Source organism: Schistosoma haematobium, chromosome 4 (assembly GCF_000699445.3).
Source record: "Schistosoma haematobium chromosome 4, whole genome shotgun sequence".
In the NCBI taxonomy this organism is placed as follows: Eukaryota; Metazoa; Platyhelminthes; class Trematoda; order Strigeidida; family Schistosomatidae; genus Schistosoma; species Schistosoma haematobium.
Window position 1 is genome coordinate 7,518,490 of NC_067199.1, and position 18,309 is coordinate 7,536,798.

Genomic DNA, 18,309 nt, shown 5'->3' on the forward strand with positions numbered 1-18,309 from the left:
AATTGCGAAGAGAATTGGTTGCATAGCAGTGATATGTTTGTAAATATTACATTTTATAAACTACAATGACTTCAGAAAATCAATATGATTGAAATAAACAGAATAGAGAGGACATTTTGATAACATTTAAGCCCATATTTCACTAAATTAACAAGTAAAGATATAATTAAAGGCGATTATGCGTTACTCTAAAAAAACTTCTTGAAACATCACTCTCCAATCTTCGAACATGTATAGATTAATTATCAGTGGGGATAGTGCTTGAAGAATAAGAGCTTTAAAAAGCAAAACTAATGAACAATGACATATGTTAATATTTTTTATGACTTGTGCCCTGTGTCCTATTAATGTATAACGTAATGATACCGTCAATTACAGAACAGTGATTTATCGACCGAGGACTATAATGATGATTTGGTTTTTATTAAAAACTATAAATACATGACAGGTTTGTACCATAATTGACATTATTTGGAATAGAATTCCTTTCATTTGTCTTCTGTCTTCTCATTTGCAACTTAGGAGGGTTCTAGAGTTCGGGTGCTCAAGTTATACGCGGCATATTAAAAATCTAAGCTCTAGATATAACAATATCGAAATGAAGTATAATTAATGCCTGTGGCAAGCAATATGACTGGCAATGTCCTAATCGAATAGACTTTGAGTAGTCCATATAATTGATTTTCTTCTCTCTTCTAAGACATTTTAATTACATTTGTTCTTTGTCAATATTTTGTCCACAAGAATATTATTTTATTATAAAAAAGACCTATTTTACTATGAAACTGTTTCGATGGAGTTTTGTTCTTTGAGCTGAATGGTTTAGTCATCGAGCCTCCATCGTTCTTTTGAACCACATCATCAACACAAACTCCACCGAAATCATTCACCTGAGCTAGAAATCTTCTTCTTCATCTCAGTATAAAACTGTCTTATCCGCTGAGATCAGTTCAATGAAAGGCTTATGTCAATAATTCGGTCCTATGAATAACCATCACTCAATCACACCATGTCATTGCATATCACTACGTATTATTCGCTTTTTTTCCCTTCATTTTAACACTTGAGAATGCATTTATTAAGTCATCGAATCCTCATTCATAACACTAAGTATCCGCATCTTTTTATTTTTGTTATATAAGACAGAAAAGAAATCAAAGAAATGTAGTAACATACTATTGTGGGTTCATCTTGAAGTAAATTCTCATTCGACTTATTTTTCCTCCTTTCTATTTGTCATATATCGTAGTTTGTTGAATGGCTTACTTGTCAACATTTTAAAAGTACTCGATATGTAAATAAATAATTATTAAGAGGAAGTGCTTATGACGATAGTCGGCATTGTAGACTGACTTTATTTCAACAACAATTGATAGATTGGAGGCACTGGGTGGTTGCTTTGTTTCAGTATGCAATATCATAGCAACACTAACCACAGACTCCACCAGAGATAGAATTAAGTAACTTCGAGGTTTACGGTGTATGGTTAAACAATAAACTATTTGGTTGACATATAGCCGTACATATTTCCAATTTCAATCAATTCGTGATATTGCACGACCTTCATCCAGTGCCATCCATGATATCTGATGAATGTAAGCACACTTGAAAAGTTGCCTCATGCTAGCGTAAAACAACTCTCCATACTCTCTAACTTTCAGTAGTGCTTTAGCTAAATTTAATTCTTTATGTAATCCATCATCAAGAACTTAACACATGATCATAAAACATCTTACTTTATGTTTTGCTCCATCTAAAGTCATTGTTAATGGTTTATATGTTAATTCATAAATTCCTATTTGTTGTGGAGGTATATCAATTATTTTTGGTCCATCCCACTGTTCACCATCAATAACTGGTTTGATTTGCCAATTAGCATTTGTACGATTAACAATTTGTAGATTTTTAATATCTTGCTGTCTAACAATCGTTGAAAATTGTTGTATTTCTTTAATAATAGTAGGTGGCACACACGCTCCACTAACAGTAATTAATTTCGATCCTATACCTTGAATTTGACATGTTACATTCTGTTTTTTTTATTGGCGATTAAAAGAAAGAAAAATTATAAAAATACTTTAAGAAAGCACACATAAATGTTAACTTGTACTTTATCCAAGTTTACCTGGACTACTTATAAAAAAATAAAAAAACAGTCATGACTTATAGAAGTTTGCTTCACATCCGATAACTTCGATCTCGTGAAAACTGAAAGCCGTCTATTAATTACTTATTGATAACAGGTACCGCATTATCTAATCCGTGGTGATGATTTAAATCTGCTAAACAATTTATTATGCGATCAGTAAGTTAAGTGCTCGACATTACGAAGAACTTTGTTTCATGTTAAAGTAGCCGACTAGAAACTGTCGAATAATGTTTTATGCCAGTTAGAATACGTTGACTAGACTTATTAGCCATCTGAAAGTATTATTAAATGAAGTGGATTTTGAAATTATGACGCGATCAGAGATATTTCTTTTGAGATAGTCGACGAGCGAGTTATCTCTTGTAGGACGGTTGGACATTCAAGTTTCATCTCAAGTCAAACAGGTATTTGATTTATCCGATTTCGATTTAATATACTTCTGTCTATAACTGGTTCATGTTTTATGGCACACAGTGACTATTGGCCTATGGTTCGATCTGTTTGATTGTTCCATGGTTTGAGGATTATCTTTGTATACGCGTTCATGTAACGACCCATCTAATCACTTCGACTTTGTTTCTGTAAACAATCCCAAAGTAGATTGTCATGTAAAATGTTCGATACATTAAATTTTAACTTTGCTGATTCACCGAGTTCTTAATGCTTTTTATAAAGTATTTTTGAATATGTGACAGTAAATGATTCATTAAAATAAATAGCCCAATAGGAACTTGACATTCATTGCTAACTTTAATAGTTCCAATAAATCTAAGAAGGTGTGCGAAATTTGTCAAACCATTTTAAACAACCGTGTACATTCATTGCTTTCATACGTCCCCTCATATACCCTACGAATCAGTCTCAGAATAAAGTTTTCCGTCCACGAACAAAAATACTTCTTAAATCAAATTAGTATTGCTTCCTTCTTTATTCATGATAGATTAGAAACACGTAAAAAGCGTTTGGACATAAAGCTTCGGGAGCTTGGTGTCAGTATCGTCAGTTTTCTCAGTACCATGATCTCTATAAACAGTACATTTGCTGAATGAGTTAATCATCTCAAAGGAAGTGTGCTCATTGAGAACAGCGAGGTAAGAAAATAATTGGTGGGATCTATGAAACTGTGAAAAATATTGGTAGTATTATATGATTCATCGTAGCTTCGAAATAACTGAACAGTGATCAGCAGTAAAATTTTAAAATTTTTACGTATTTGTAATCACGGAACTGAAGGTTACGGACCCGATTCCAGGTTGCGAAGTCAAAAAACAAGCACTCTTGAGAAGTCACCTCTTAGGACGAGACGATAGTTCAGTGCTTTCAAGTCTTTAATGCTTGTCTAACTTAGATTGGCTCGTGATATCAATAAAATTCAATAACTTTTAACAACGTACACTGATAAATTCTAATAAGGTTCTGTTCATGAAGGTTATAGTGCTCACGATATGTGATCATTCATAGAGTAATAAATAGTTTATAACATTTCATACTGTAAAACTTGTAACCGAAGTGATCCATACTGTTTTTAACTTTAAACAAGCACGCTAAATGCTCAATAAACTGAACCATTTAATTATAAGAGCGAAAACAAAGCTAAATCTCTCCTGAGCCAGTAATAGAGCTTGCGACCTACCTATGTGTACAAATGTACATATTTAATATGATAGATATTAGCTTGACAGTTGGTATTGATTTCACTGACAAGTTAACCGTAGCCTATCTGTCAGTTTTGTTAGTTCTTCGTTCAATCTAAATGATCTCTATATAATGTATGATGAATAGTGTGTAACAGTTATGTACTAAGTTTCTTGTAGCAATCACCAGGTTAGGCAGCGTAAAAATCTATCGTTCTATGTCCATATAGAAAATAAATAAGCAAGTTCATTTACTTACATCTATTCGTATTTCACGTCTTAATTTACTTGGTTTAAGAGTTAAAATAAATGTTACTTCTAATCCTGGACCAATGGATCCATTCATTGGTTCTATAGTTAAATCCGATGTGAAAGTTGATTTATCCCATTCGAATCTTAAAATGAAATCAGTAATAAATACATATCACTACTTGGTCATATAAAAAATTAATGAGATCAAAGTTATACAGTTTTCGAGTACAAATTACGTTACTAAGGTTTCAGCGACAGTCGAGTTAATGATCCTGTAATGCATGTTATTTATGTTGACAGATATAAGTAGTATGTAGCATCAATCAGAAGTGGAAGGCTTGTAAAAAAGAAGGCTCAAAAGATTGAACTGAAGAAAACGAAAACGGAAACAGAGGAATCGATAATTGGAAGAATCATGAAGGATGTAAAGGACAACTGATAGAAGATATGCAAATGAAGTACTTAATGTATGCTTTTTATAATTTACGTAGAAACTGAAAATTTGCACTAAACAATAAATTGATCTTTCCCACCTGAGTGTTGATTCACTATAATCCCATAAAACTACCTATTTAAATTGAGGTAAGACAACCATTATTTGACCTTAGGGTCTATTGTTTAAGAGATGAGCCCTTCAATCACTAGATCACTGCCTTAAATAAATCAAATAATGTACAATAATGGATATTTATCAATTTAGTACAGTCGGAATGTCATATTGTAGTTATTTAGTGTTGTCAACTAACATTAACCATTATGTGACTTTTATACTCTCTGATCAAACCAATTGATCAAAGAGATAATTCGCAATGAAAAGATTTTTTACTAATTTTAATCAGAAACTTTATAGAGATTTATTTTCTGTTTGAAATACAAATAACTTATTAACTATGCAAAATTCTCCATATAAACTAATTATATTAATAAAAACTTTATGTGCATGAATAACTAACTGCAAGACGAATATCCTGAAGTCGAGATTGAAGCAGTGACTACATGATAACATTAGTTGAGTAACCCTCTATATCCCAAACTAACTAAATCTGAGTTTCCACTCAATGATATGACAATATCATGTCCCCTTGTAACCTGAAGGTCATAGGTTCCTTACTGTATGGGTCCAAAGATATTTCCGGATACTGAGTTTTATTAACAAGCAAAGATAATTGTTTATTACTTTCTAATCATTCTTAGTGCTCAAACTGATGGAGGCTAAAGAAGAAAATGAATTTCATACTCATTGAAAAAAGACAAAATCATGATTTCTCACAAAAAATTCAAATGCCATGGTACGGACGAGGACGGAAGGAATCCGTTCTCTCTCCAAATGCTTTCATATAGCCACGCATATACAGCCACTTCCAAGGAAGTTCTAGTCACTGCCTGCTCTCAATGAGGGTGTTGTTTACGAAACTGAGAGAATAAAATTGAATGCCCGGTGCTTGTACCGGGTTGGTGGATATGGAGGATCCATCCACGGGAGTTATAAAAAACTGATTCCAAACCAATGGTAGACATGTATTCCAGGATCCTGAGGGAAAAAAGCCGTATGAACCTATTGTTGGTCACGGGCTACCTTGTGACTGCTTCTCCTAAGGTCGCACCACCGCCTTGTGGATTAGATTTCTAGGTCAATGGCGCCGGGTGTGGTCCCCCCTAAGGAAACCGCCTGCTTCAGTCTGGGCGCTTGATCAGAATTCCAGCCCTCAAACAAATCATTCGATGTGTGTGGCGCATATGTATTTGGTGCCTCTTTGTACCTCGTTGTCTAAATAAACAATGAATGTACTCCAATTTTCTTATAATCTCATATCAATAGTAATTTTCCTTTGAACTCGTTTCCTGTTGAGAGTGTTAAATAAGAACTTTAGATAGTCCCAATCTATTTAAATGGCGTTTGTTTCGTCTCAACTACTACCTTACTAAAAATTAGAATTTGATGTAAGCATAATGTTTTTCAACAGTCACCATATTCTGACATTTATTTCAGTAGTATAACGGTCAGACATCATCTTTCGCCAAATTAGATCGTTTTAGGATAGAATAGTCCCATAAGACGTCAGTCTTTATTTCAATAACTGAGAGATAACATTTCTAAGACATTCGTTAAATCATATTCGAAATTTACGAGGAGAATCACTTCTATAATGATTGTAAATATGCTTTGATCATAGCAAGGAACGTAATTCGAGAGCTTATAGTCGATATTTTTAAAACCTATCATCAGATTAGAACAGTCTATCACATTAACAATCCCCATTGTATTAGGAGATGTCTCATACTTAAAACCCTAATTACTACTGAGAGACAGTGATATTTTTCCGTAAAATCATGATAAATATATCTTTATTCTAATGTAATAATCAAAGCGGTCGCGTAAAGAAAACCATTTAATTTCATAACTAACTCAGTTACTTCGAGGTGAATGATACTTCACTTAAAATGAATCGGTAGGAAATGGTCCAAACGGTTTTAACCAACATCCTCGTCCGCGACTTTAAATAGTGAAGGAATGAGTCATACAGATAGGTTCAGAATACCTGATAGAGGTTTACGCCGTTATTGTAATTGATGTTTGGAGATTTTGGGTGATGTAGATCAAAGTTCGTCACAGTGACACAAATGTACCATGTCATTATGTATCCATAAATCTTCAGTTGTAGAAATATCTAAAACTTTTTATCTAACAAATTCATTTCTTTTTCTTAAACCATACATTTTCTAAGGTTACTGATATGATAAGTTAATGAGCAGTAGCCAAATGAGAAGGTACATCGATGGAAATCATAAGTGACTTGAAGTACATGTGCATCTCATTGACTAAGAAATGGATTGATTTTTTAAGGGGTAGTATATATATGAGTATTTGTGCATTTTATTCGGTAACTCAATATACTTTCGTGTCCACTCTTGTGTTCTCGCTCAAGTAGTCACTTGAGAGGTTAGCGCGTAACATGTCGCGAATCAGTATCCGATTTCGGACACCAAAACATGTCACAAATACATGAAGTCACTGACAAGTGGACTGAACCACGTCAGTAGGTGTAGACTTCCTGGTTCCGGGCATCCGCCAGATGAGAGCGATCGATAATAAGAGACTTTGAATCACATGGCTCAAAATCATTTACAATGGCGAAGGTGCATCCACTCTTTGTGTTCTCCTAAATTCTAATCTTCTGAATTCTTCATGTCCCCATTTTTTTCTCTTTCGAAATTTATTTCACTGAATTATACTCCTTGAATAACATCTTCCAATCTTAATCTTTCCAACTACTGCTTATACTTTTACTACTTCTACCACTATGGGATTTGAATTGACAATTGTATCTGTGTGCTAATGTGGTATAGCAACTCGAAGTGATGTACGTACGTACGAAGTTCTACATTGTTAATGATTGACTGACTGACTGACCACCCGTCATAACAGTGACTTACTACTAATAATAATCTTACTATTGTAATGTTCAGAAATTTATGTCCATTAATTTCATCTTGCTCTTATAATATAGTGGTGGAAGTTAAACTGATACAGATCTATTCAAGATTATACATTACTTATGACTATATAACTAATTTATTTATTCATATTTAAATTTATTTTTCAACAAATGATTACATAATTCTTAATTAACTTACTTTGTATTATAATCACCGGTATTCATTAAAACTAAACGTCTACTTAATTGACTACCACGTACAATTGAACCAAAATTAATTGATTCTGTATTAAAATTAATATCATATGTATTCACAGCACCATATATTGAAAATACTGGTAAAAACATATTAGTATTCTCTTGTAGATTTGAAATCATTTCTTCTTTATTTCTATGGTTACTATTCATAGTTATAGTAGTGTTTATTTGATTCTTAGACAATTGAATTATATTTTTATCATTATTATGATGATGATTTTGATCTACACGTGAAATTTCACATAGAACTTCTTCAGTAAATTTAGGTAATCGATAATTTGATGTTAAACTTAACATGATCATTATTTCCCCTCCATTTGATGGAATAATTATTGGTGTCATAATTTCTTTGATCGGTCCAAAATTATTGAATTGTTTATCCATAGAAATTGATTTACAAAATTGTATATGAATTGAATTAGATTTATTCTCATTATTATTATTATTAGATTGTGGTTGATTCAAATGGATTTGATGTAGACATATTGGTGCAGAACTTTTATTAATTAAACTAATAAATCGTCGTGATATTTGACCAGTTTTTAAATAACCTAAATTGATACATCTTTTATTATGAATGAATTCATCTTCATCATTGAATTGAGTGATTTTTGTAAGACCTTTCTTAGTTTTATTCATAATGAATAATGGATATATTTTTGGTTCAATGAATAATTCACATCCTTTACCTAATAAATCAATTGTATATTGACTAAAACCATTAATTTCAAATATTATTGTTTCTTTATAGAATTGATCATGATATGGATAAAAGTATATTGGTAAACATAGAATATTTGAATTGGATCCAATAGTTTCTTGTTGTTCTTTCTTTGGTAAAATTGTTGGTATAAAATTATAAGAGAATATTTTTGATGATTTTGTAATACATTCAATACTTAATTCTTGTTTTATATCATTATTACTAATATATAAATAACGTATAGATGGTTTAAGACCGGATTGCATAATGAATTGTGAACCAAAATCAACAGAAGTTTCAGAAAATTGTATCATTTGTTTTTTGATTGAACCTAATAATTTGATACCATAAATAGGACCATCACGTATTATAAAACAAATACCAAGTAAATTATATAATTTTAAATGATTTACACTTAATACATTTAGTTGCTTTGGTAACTGGAATGTAATTGTACATGTCAACTTTTCATTTGGTAATAAACTACCAGAATTAGGATTGATTATTAATGATGGTGGTTGATTGATATCATCTATAGTGAAACCATTAATTAATTGATCAATCAATTGTTGTTCTTTATTATGTTTCTGTACATTTTTTTCATTGATACTTGTATTACTTCTTAATGACATAAATTGACATATAAAATCAAATTTATATTTTCCATTATTATAGACTACTAATTTACGTGTAATACATTCACCAGGATAAAATTTACCAAAATTTAATTCAGATAATTTATTGATTAAATTTTGATCATTTTGAATTCGATTTATTGATTTATTGATAAGATCTATTAGATCAATACCAATACATGGTGACCATAATGGTGTAAGTTCAATTAGTTCACTAGTAGCTGTACATGTCTTGTCATTATGATTATTGTTATTATTTGATTGAATACAATCAATCCATAATGATGAATGAATTGTATATCCTTGAGCTTTAACATTTAATGTTAAAGGTAAATCACGATGTTTTATAAGGCATTGTAAATTGATATTAGTATCACGTTCACCATTTGCTTGAAAAGTAATTTGAATAGGTAATCTAAATTAAAGATGAAAACAAACTATTAAAATATCATTTTGAGTCAAAATAGACATCATTGAATGATTGAAACATTATTGTAACTTACTAATCAACTCTAAAACTCATTTATCATAATAGAAATAGTTATATAATTTATCTACTTTGATCATTTAAGATATAAGAAGATTTTAAGGGAGGGCATAAACCCTAATAAAGCCATTATTAATAATCATAATGCTTGGGTAGACAGATCAAGGACGTAATAATACGTGTTTAAGTAACCAATACGATTGAAAGACATTAATTTAACAAAATCCAAAAATGAGAAAAGTATCATAAGGCTGCTATTAAACGAAATTCAATTTCATAAACGTGGCAGTCAGCTTAGCAACCAATCAGAATGAAGCAGGAATTATTGTATCCGCCATCTTTGTAAGCAATGGCAGTCGGCTTTCCATATTCTTTGTCTTTCCACCTAATTTTTGTGTCGCTACATAATTCACTGTTTCAGTGTGCTAAAATAGCCGCAGTTGGTATGAAATTTATTTCGATTCAGCATTGTTTTCTGGGGTTTTGCGGCTACCCAAGTCAATGTATTTCTTCAGGCAATCTGATGGGTCTTATGTTATAAAATGTTAATCCGTTTTGTTTTGAGTACTTTTCTCAGATATCGGGAGCCAAGGTTAGTTTTGTTGGCTTAAATAACTGTTGCTGCTGTATGGAACTCCAACTGTTGGCATAATTGTTCCTAACTGTCAGGCAAGCTCGATATTATTATGTCATAGAATCTTAATCCGTTATATTTTGAGCATTGTTTTTTAGAGATCGAGAACCGAAGTCGGTTTTTTTAGCTAAAATAAATGTTGCTGCCGCATGGGACCGTAACTGGCCACATATTCGTTCATAAGTGTCATTTATTGTTATCAGGCGGAATGAAAGGTTTGTTATTTTTTGCAGTATTATGGATCACGCTACTCCATCAACGAATCAAACTAATATTGAGTGTCCAGTGGCTGTGGATACCAGTGATGTTTTCGAAAGGATTATGAGACCCAGGCGCCTGACAAGTTGGGACCAAGTCAGAGAAGCTATCGGTCTGTTGCAGAAGGTTTGCTACTAATAATACACCATTATAAAAGTAATAGGTGAGTTGGACTCATTACGTAGTACGTGAAAGCAAGCGGAACAAAGAAAAGCCGGGAATTCGCTACGAGTAAGTAGTGTATGTATGTTCTTTTGGTCATAAAAAGAAGCCGGAGGGCCATGGTCAGAGAGTAAAAGGGTAAATGATTATCATTATTGTTATTAATTTTCATATATCAAAGTTTAATGGTTGCAAGGCCATGTTTCGTTTGCGGCATGATGTAAACTGGTTCGTCATAGCGTCGTCGAGGAAGATAAATAACCATCCGTGTGATGAAAAGTGCTTAGAAAATGATCCTTGGTTCAGAAGACTAAATCAAGATCAGTTGAACGTTGTTATACCGATGGTAAAGACTGGGAGTAATGCAGAATCGATAATTGAGTATGCAGAAGAGAATTTTGGAAAGACAATAACGGTGCAATATGTTAATAATTTAAAATATAAAGTTGTCGAACGTAAGCTTATCCCATATATCTACGGTATTTTAGGTTGTGGAAGTTTGAACGACGTAATTCCAACCTTACGCAACAATGGGAAAGTATTCGTTTTTTATTGTGGTGTGGCTAACCAGGTCACAAAAATGGCATTTAGTACGTACGAGCAAATTGAAACGTACAAAGAATTCCCTGAAGTTGTTTGTTTGGATTCAACATACAACACGAACAGGGGAGAGTAATTAAAAATGTCCTGCTTATTAATTGTCTGAGCATGGAGTCCCAGTTATGTTTGCTTGGACGAAGGAAGAGAAGAAAATAGATGTGGTATAGATACTGGACCATTTCAAAAAGATCATGAATGGGACTAGTCAAACGGAAACCTATCACTATACATCGCTATATTTTGATGATATCTCCCTTTGATCTGATTCTTAGTTTAATATTTGTGCATGATTTTTCTGATTATTTGGTAGACTGGATCGTTTTCGAAGTGTTTGTTGATAGCTGATTGACCCGGGTCCCAGGCTTCTAAAAATAAGCTGGTGTTCTTAATATTCCCTCTGTCCAGATTTTAAACATTTTTCTAGCCGAATATGTGTCGAAAGTTGTCCACGTGCATTGATGTAAGCTAGGATGTGTCACGGCGTTTAATTGCTAATTGATGTTCATGCAGGCGAAGATGAAGAGGACGTCCATTTTTTCCGATATAGTGCTTTTCGCAACTGAAACAGTTTATTTTGTAGATGATGTTTGGCTTTTCTTTTTTTGTCATGTAGCCCTTTGGTTTGCATAAGATCAATTTAACTTATTTTGCTGGTTTATGTGCTACACCTATTCCAAACATCAATAATCTAGTCGCAATTCCTGATGTCTTTTATGTGTGATAGGATTATCAGTTTGTCAGTTTCATTACCTGATTTCATTGCTGTTGATGAAATGAATTGTTAGTTTTTGATGAAATCGCGTGGGCAGCTGTTCTTATGAAGTACAGTCATTAGGTATTTTTCTTCATTCTTCTGCCCTGCAAGTGTCCTGCAGTGTGTTTTTGCCCTCATGAGTAAAGTTTGTACCCAGCTGATCTTCTGAGTTCTTCGGTTGTTGGTGCTGTGATTGAGAATTCGACCTGTGTTAACTGGCTTCTGATATAATTGAGTCTCTAGTTTTCCTGTATCTGTTCTGGTGATCAGTCCATTCAAATATGGTATTTTGTTGTTCGACTCATTACACACTGTGAATTTTATGTCATCGAAGACGCTGATCAGACTATAGTTGTTTTCCAGTTTCGATGGATGGAATATTAAGAACACCAGAGGATTTTTAGAAGCCTGGGACCTGGGTCAATCGATCATTCTTCGTTCTCTTTAAATTTCACTTTTTTATTCATCCACTTAGAGTCTAATTTAAAAATACCATAAAAAATAACTGAGGTGCATGAATTCATGGTGAATAAACATTTGACTTAGATAGTTTCATTGTAATTATAAGAAAACCTGATAATTAGGTCTACAAATATTGCTAGTTATTCACGTAAATATTCCAAATATTTGAGACCCAGTTAGTATGTAAATAATTGAAAAAAATTAGGAAATAGTTCTTCCATTGACGATTATTATTTATTATTATTTTAACACATAGATATTGGTAAAAGGAGGCACCAAATACATATGCTCCACACAAATCTCATTCGATATGTGTGAAGGCTGTGATATTGCCCGGGTGCTCAAACCGAAGCAGGTGGTTTTCTTAGAGGGCCACTCTCCAAGCCTTTGACCTGAAGGCTTGATCCGCAAGGCAGTGGAGCATCGTAAGGAGATGCAGTCCTATGGAAGCCGGTGACCAACAGTTGGTTCATACGCTATTTGTTCCCGCAGGATACTGGAGCCCATGTGCACCACTGATTTGGAATCCGGTTAAAGTGCCGGACATTCAATTGACGATAACATTTGTTCAAATTCAAATGCCTTCATCAATTAAACCTTGAACAAATGCAAAGTATTTACTGTAAATTTTGGATAAAGTAACTGGATTATCACTAGTTAAATCTTTGTTTCTTAATGTTTATCAAAATTGCAGTGCATTTAAATTGTACCAATTGCTGACTGAGTACTGAGCAATATCATGTTTTATTATTCTTTAATGTGAACAATTCAGTTCTACAGAAGGTCAGTGGCTATGTGAATAAGTTTGAAATTTACGGAGAGGATCAGGTCTCTCAAGTAGTAAGATAAGTGTTGTTGACGTATGCTAACCGCGGCAATATATATTATTAAAGAAATGATTAAGTTTAACTAAAGTGTAGTTCTAGAGGTTTTGGTATAGTAAAAAGTGCCAGGTAATTAAAAAACAGTTTTTGGATTGTTGTAATAGTATACACGGTTAGTATTGTGCACTGCATCCCCATATACTCGGAAAAAATGGGACCAGTGTAATACCTTCATCTACATAGATTTTTGGTTTTTTAATCAATACTATTGAACAGTACTAAGGCAGAAATAGAACGTTAATTCACCGGTGGTATTGAGTGATTATTGCACGGTATCTTGAAGTAACTAAAGCTGGTAGCAAGGACGGCATAATTTTAACCCGTTGATCTAAAAGTATTGTGTTCACAGCAACAGCTAGTGTCCTGGATCTTCAACACCGAGGGGTCTCGAACAGGACGAAATAGACGTCTAGTGACATCTGGTTTTGAATGCTTTTCTGCCCATAATATAAACCTTTTCCAGAATGATATAGATTTTAAGGATGAAATTGATAAAAACCAGTAGGAAGTAACGTCAATAACATACTTTGTACCAGGTGGAATATGACCAGACATCGGTTCAACAATAATCGAATCTTGTTTTCCAGCACTATGAAGACTTGACTTCAAAAATTCAAACTCGAATATATTTGAGAATTGTTCTTCATTATTCATACATATGTCATTGAAAGTAGTTGATGATATTGACGTTGAAGCTTCTTGATTAATTAACAAGACAGTTTTACTAACTTGATGACCAACAAGTACAGCATTAAAGTTAATATGTGATTGATCAAATAGTATATTTGGTTCCCTTGTATTACCGACAATAAGTAATGGAACACTATATTCATATTTGTTTACAAAAAATCGCCAAAACGATTCAATTAGTCCAAGTTGATAAGAAATGTATTCAAATCCAATCTGTTTCAAATTAATGAATAAAAGTAAAATTTTACTTATTATAAACAACTAAGTTACTAAATTAAATTAAATTTTATAGTTTTCACATACCTCAGTCATAATACAGACATTTTGTTTAAATCAACAGGTAATGCATGAAACTAATATTCAACATTCAATGAAATCATAAACCTTTATTCATGTATGAGTTTTGTGTGTTACAAATGATAAGCAACCACCTACATCGTTACGCTTTTTTTAACCAGAGTATAAGAGTAGGTTGGAAAAGTGGAATAATATGATATAAGTTTGTAAAACAACTGGCTTTTTTTTTTTTAAATTAAAAACCAAAAAAAAAAATATAAATTAAAAAAAAAAAAAAACAAAAAATTTTATTTTTTAAAAAAAAATTTTAATAATAATAAAAAAATTTAAAATATTTTTTTTTGATTTATTTGGCCTGTTTTCAGTGACAAGTAATGACCAGTGGAGTTCAACCAGGTCTGTTGCGAGACACTAACTCACTGTAGACAATGGTGGTGTCTACCTCAGTACAATAGAAGATGGTCCCTCAATTTCGTGGATTAGTTGAAGTTAGATATTAACATTGTTGGATGCCGGCCAGCTCAGTGGCCTAGTGGTTAAGTGCTCGCGCGCGAAACCGGTAGGTCTTGGGTTTGAATCTGGCAGAGGGTGAGGTCATGGACGAGCACTGGTGAGGAGTCGCACAATAGGACGAAACGGCCGTCCAGTGCTTCCAGGTTTTTCATAGTGGTCTAGCTTCAACTGACTCATGGAATTATTATAATATCCACAAAACCCATCCGATATTTTTTTCAGTTCATCACTAAGTGTGAGTCAAAGAGCAGTTTCATGAACATTACATCAACCTCAGAGATCACAAAATCTTCAATACTATATAATATTGTATTACATGAGACTGATAATTAAGTAGTGTATTACATTGAAATTTATGGCATTCTCTTAGCTTTAATGTTAAACAGTCAAATAAAAGGATCACTGAAACAAAGTAATTATTCACTTGTTTTTTTACATGTCTTGATACGATTATTCGGAAACTTGTTTACTCACGAACAGTATGCTCATTAGTAGACTGTTAATGGTAGATATTCATTATGTGCCATATAATGAACACTTACTTTCTTCTCACAAACAATATGTATCAGTCCTGTTTTATTATCTAACATTACTGGATCTCAGAAGTATAGTTGATATGACAAGAATTATTAACTTGTATGATTTATAGTAAATGAACCTTTCCTGAATGCTAATAGGTGGGGTTCTACTTATCACGAAACTCAATCAGGCTCTACACAATAAATTATTATTACTATTGTGTTAAAACAGACAAAATATTTAAGTTTGATTAATCTATGTTGTTAATTGAATATGAAGTTTTGCGTCGATTGAATCTTAAATGCTACAAATCACATAGTGCCATTGGGGTAAAAGAAATTATAAACTTTAATTTGATGACTTCTAACCAGTATGTTAAAATCGAATGTGAAAAACCTAGTATAATTTTGAAACTAATGTGGAGGATGTGTAAAGATTGTTGAACATTTACAGTTGAAATCATGAAGTGATCTCAGTTAGATCATCTTTGGAAAACTGGAAGGACTTGAAGGTCGTTCTCAGTAGTGGGTTTCAACAACCCCTCTTGTGAGAATCCAGTGGTCTGAGTGTTTAGCTTTTATATGCAAGTTCGGACGTCCTGTATTTAATTCTGATGTGCGGGGTCGTTGATGCGCATTGTTGAGGAGTCTTGAGCCAACACAGAACGACCTTCCAGTGCTCCCAGGTTTTCATGGGTGGTCTAGCCGAGATCTCTTTGTGATATGCACTGTGATTGTAGTTTTTATGATAATAATAATAAGAAGAAGAACACAATGTAAACTAAGAAAAATGACTGGATAATTATGAAAAAGGAACATGTTTTGAAAGGCAGTGCAAATCAAAATGAAGGGAGACAAAATTGGGACTAAGAATTGTGAGCCAATTTATATATACTTTTTTGTATACAGAGGTTCAGTTCCTTTGAAATGACGCCACTTGCTTAAGCTACACAGAGCAAACGTATTCTTCAACATTTTGGTAAATTGCTAGGAACTAGATATGCAACTGTGAAAGCATCTTCAATTGTGATGTTATGTTCATACTCAATTAGGTGTGAAAGAACGGAACCAATAATAAATTCAGTAAAGCATTTTTCTAGCCATCCTGATACGTGTACACGAGAGTGTAAGGATAAGGGCCTTTGAGTACGTCGAATGTAATTACCCCCACAAGAAATGTGAAAAATGATGCATATCCATAAATTAATTCATCACGAGTAACGTACATTAACTTTTTTTCCAGCTAAGATAATCCCCTTTTCTTCAATACATTTAACTGATTGAGGTTGTTTAACATTAATTAAATCTTCATTTATAATCGTAAATTCAAAATCTTCTCTAGTTGTATTAACAATTGAAAAGTATCTGTATATAAAATAAATAGGTAACAGATAGTTTAAAATAAAGCTGGAAATAGGTAGTTGAAAATAACTGGAAGCAAAATTCATTCTATACAGATGAATTTCAAATTATCACCTTAGTGTTTACAAAGATATTTGATTGACCAGTAAATTTTATTTCACGTTAATCTTACCTACTTGCTTACTTATGCCTGTTACTCCTCGTGGAGAAGAACAGGGTGCCCACTAGCATTCTCCATAGAACTCTGTCCTGAATAATCTTTTCCAGTTGCTATTCATCCTTCTAATATCTGCTTCCAATTCTCGGTGCAGTATGTTCTTTAACACTCCTCTTTTTCATTTCCTTTCAGGATTCAAAGTTAGCACTTACCTCGTGATGCAGTTTGGTGATTTTCGTAGTATATGTCCTATCCACCTCTAAAGTCTTTTCCTACTTTCCTCTTCAGTTGGAAGCTGGTTTGTTCTCTCCCATAGTAGGCTGTTGCTGATGGTATCTGACCAATGGATATCAAGTATCTTGTGTAGACAACTGCTTATAAATGCTAGTAGGTTTTTTATTATGGATGTGTAGTTTTTATTCAAGTTTCAGCTCCGTACAGTAGAACTGTCTTGATATTCGTATTGAAGATTGTGACTTTGATATTGATTGTCAGTTGTTTTGAGTTCCATATGTTCTTCACTTGTAGGAATGCAGCCTTTGCTGTGCCAATCCTCGCCTTTATGTCTGCATCTGATTCTCCTTGTTCATCAATGATGCTTCCCAGATACGTGAAGGATTCCACATCCTCCAGAGTTTTGCCATCAAGTGTGGTTGGGTTAGTGTTCCCCATGTTGCATTTGAGGATCTTGCTTTATCCTTTGTGTACATTGAGGCCTACTGATGCAGAGGCTGCTGCCACACCAGTTATCTCCATCTGATTTTGTTCTTGTGTATAGGATAGGAGGGCTAGATCATCTGCGAAGTTCAAATCGTCTAATTGGTTCTGAGCTGTGCATTATATTCCGTGCTTTCCTCAGATATGGAGGTCATCATAATCCAGTCAAACACCAGAAGATAAAGGGGAAGAATGGGCAGCCTTGTCTGACTCCGTTCCTTACTTGGAATGCATCCGCTAATCAGTTATCATTTAATTTGAAAAAGTGAATTCACACAGTTTGTCTTTATCATACTCATCTGAATAGTATACAGCAGACTATTTGTTGTATTCACTGATATCTACAGTTATTCACTGTCAACTTAGACGATTATCTATAATGAATTGTGATTGATAATTCAAAGTATATTAAAGTATTCAGGAAACACGTACATAACATTTATTGGTTATTCCTGACTGTCAGTCTGATGAATAAGTCTAGGTTTAAACAATCTGTATAACAACAAAAATCGTATGTTTTGTTATATTCTAATGAAGAATAAATGAATGGTAGATGCTAGGAATTATTTATGAGCTTTTATTACATATATTCCCATTGGATAATTATTAAATATATATATATATATATAATTATTACTTTCTATTTTATGGTGTAATGAGGTCTTGTTTGCTTATGTATAAACTGTGTTTATCTGAAATACATGGTTCATATAGTGAAAGCTGAGAATTGAGTTCTGGACTCAATG

At 33.0% G+C, this 18,309-nt stretch overlaps 1 protein-coding gene across 1 annotated transcript in view; it reads right to left on the reverse strand.

The window, feature by feature from the left end:
- The window catches only part of MS3_00010891 (uncharacterized protein), a gene marked incomplete at both ends in the record, with an annotated part of 133,298 nt that overhangs the window by 8,699 nt on the left and 106,290 nt on the right, over nt 1-18,309 (reverse strand). Inside the window, 5 exons of the mRNA XM_051219305.1 lie at nt 1,737-2,030; nt 4,043-4,178; nt 7,672-9,483; nt 13,836-14,212; nt 16,554-16,692. Of these exons, the coding sequence (XP_051066084.1) occupies nt 1,737-2,030; nt 4,043-4,178; nt 7,672-9,483; nt 13,836-14,212; nt 16,554-16,692 (2,758 nt within the window). The remainder of the gene's footprint in view (nt 1-1,736; nt 2,031-4,042; nt 4,179-7,671; nt 9,484-13,835; nt 14,213-16,553; nt 16,693-18,309) is intronic.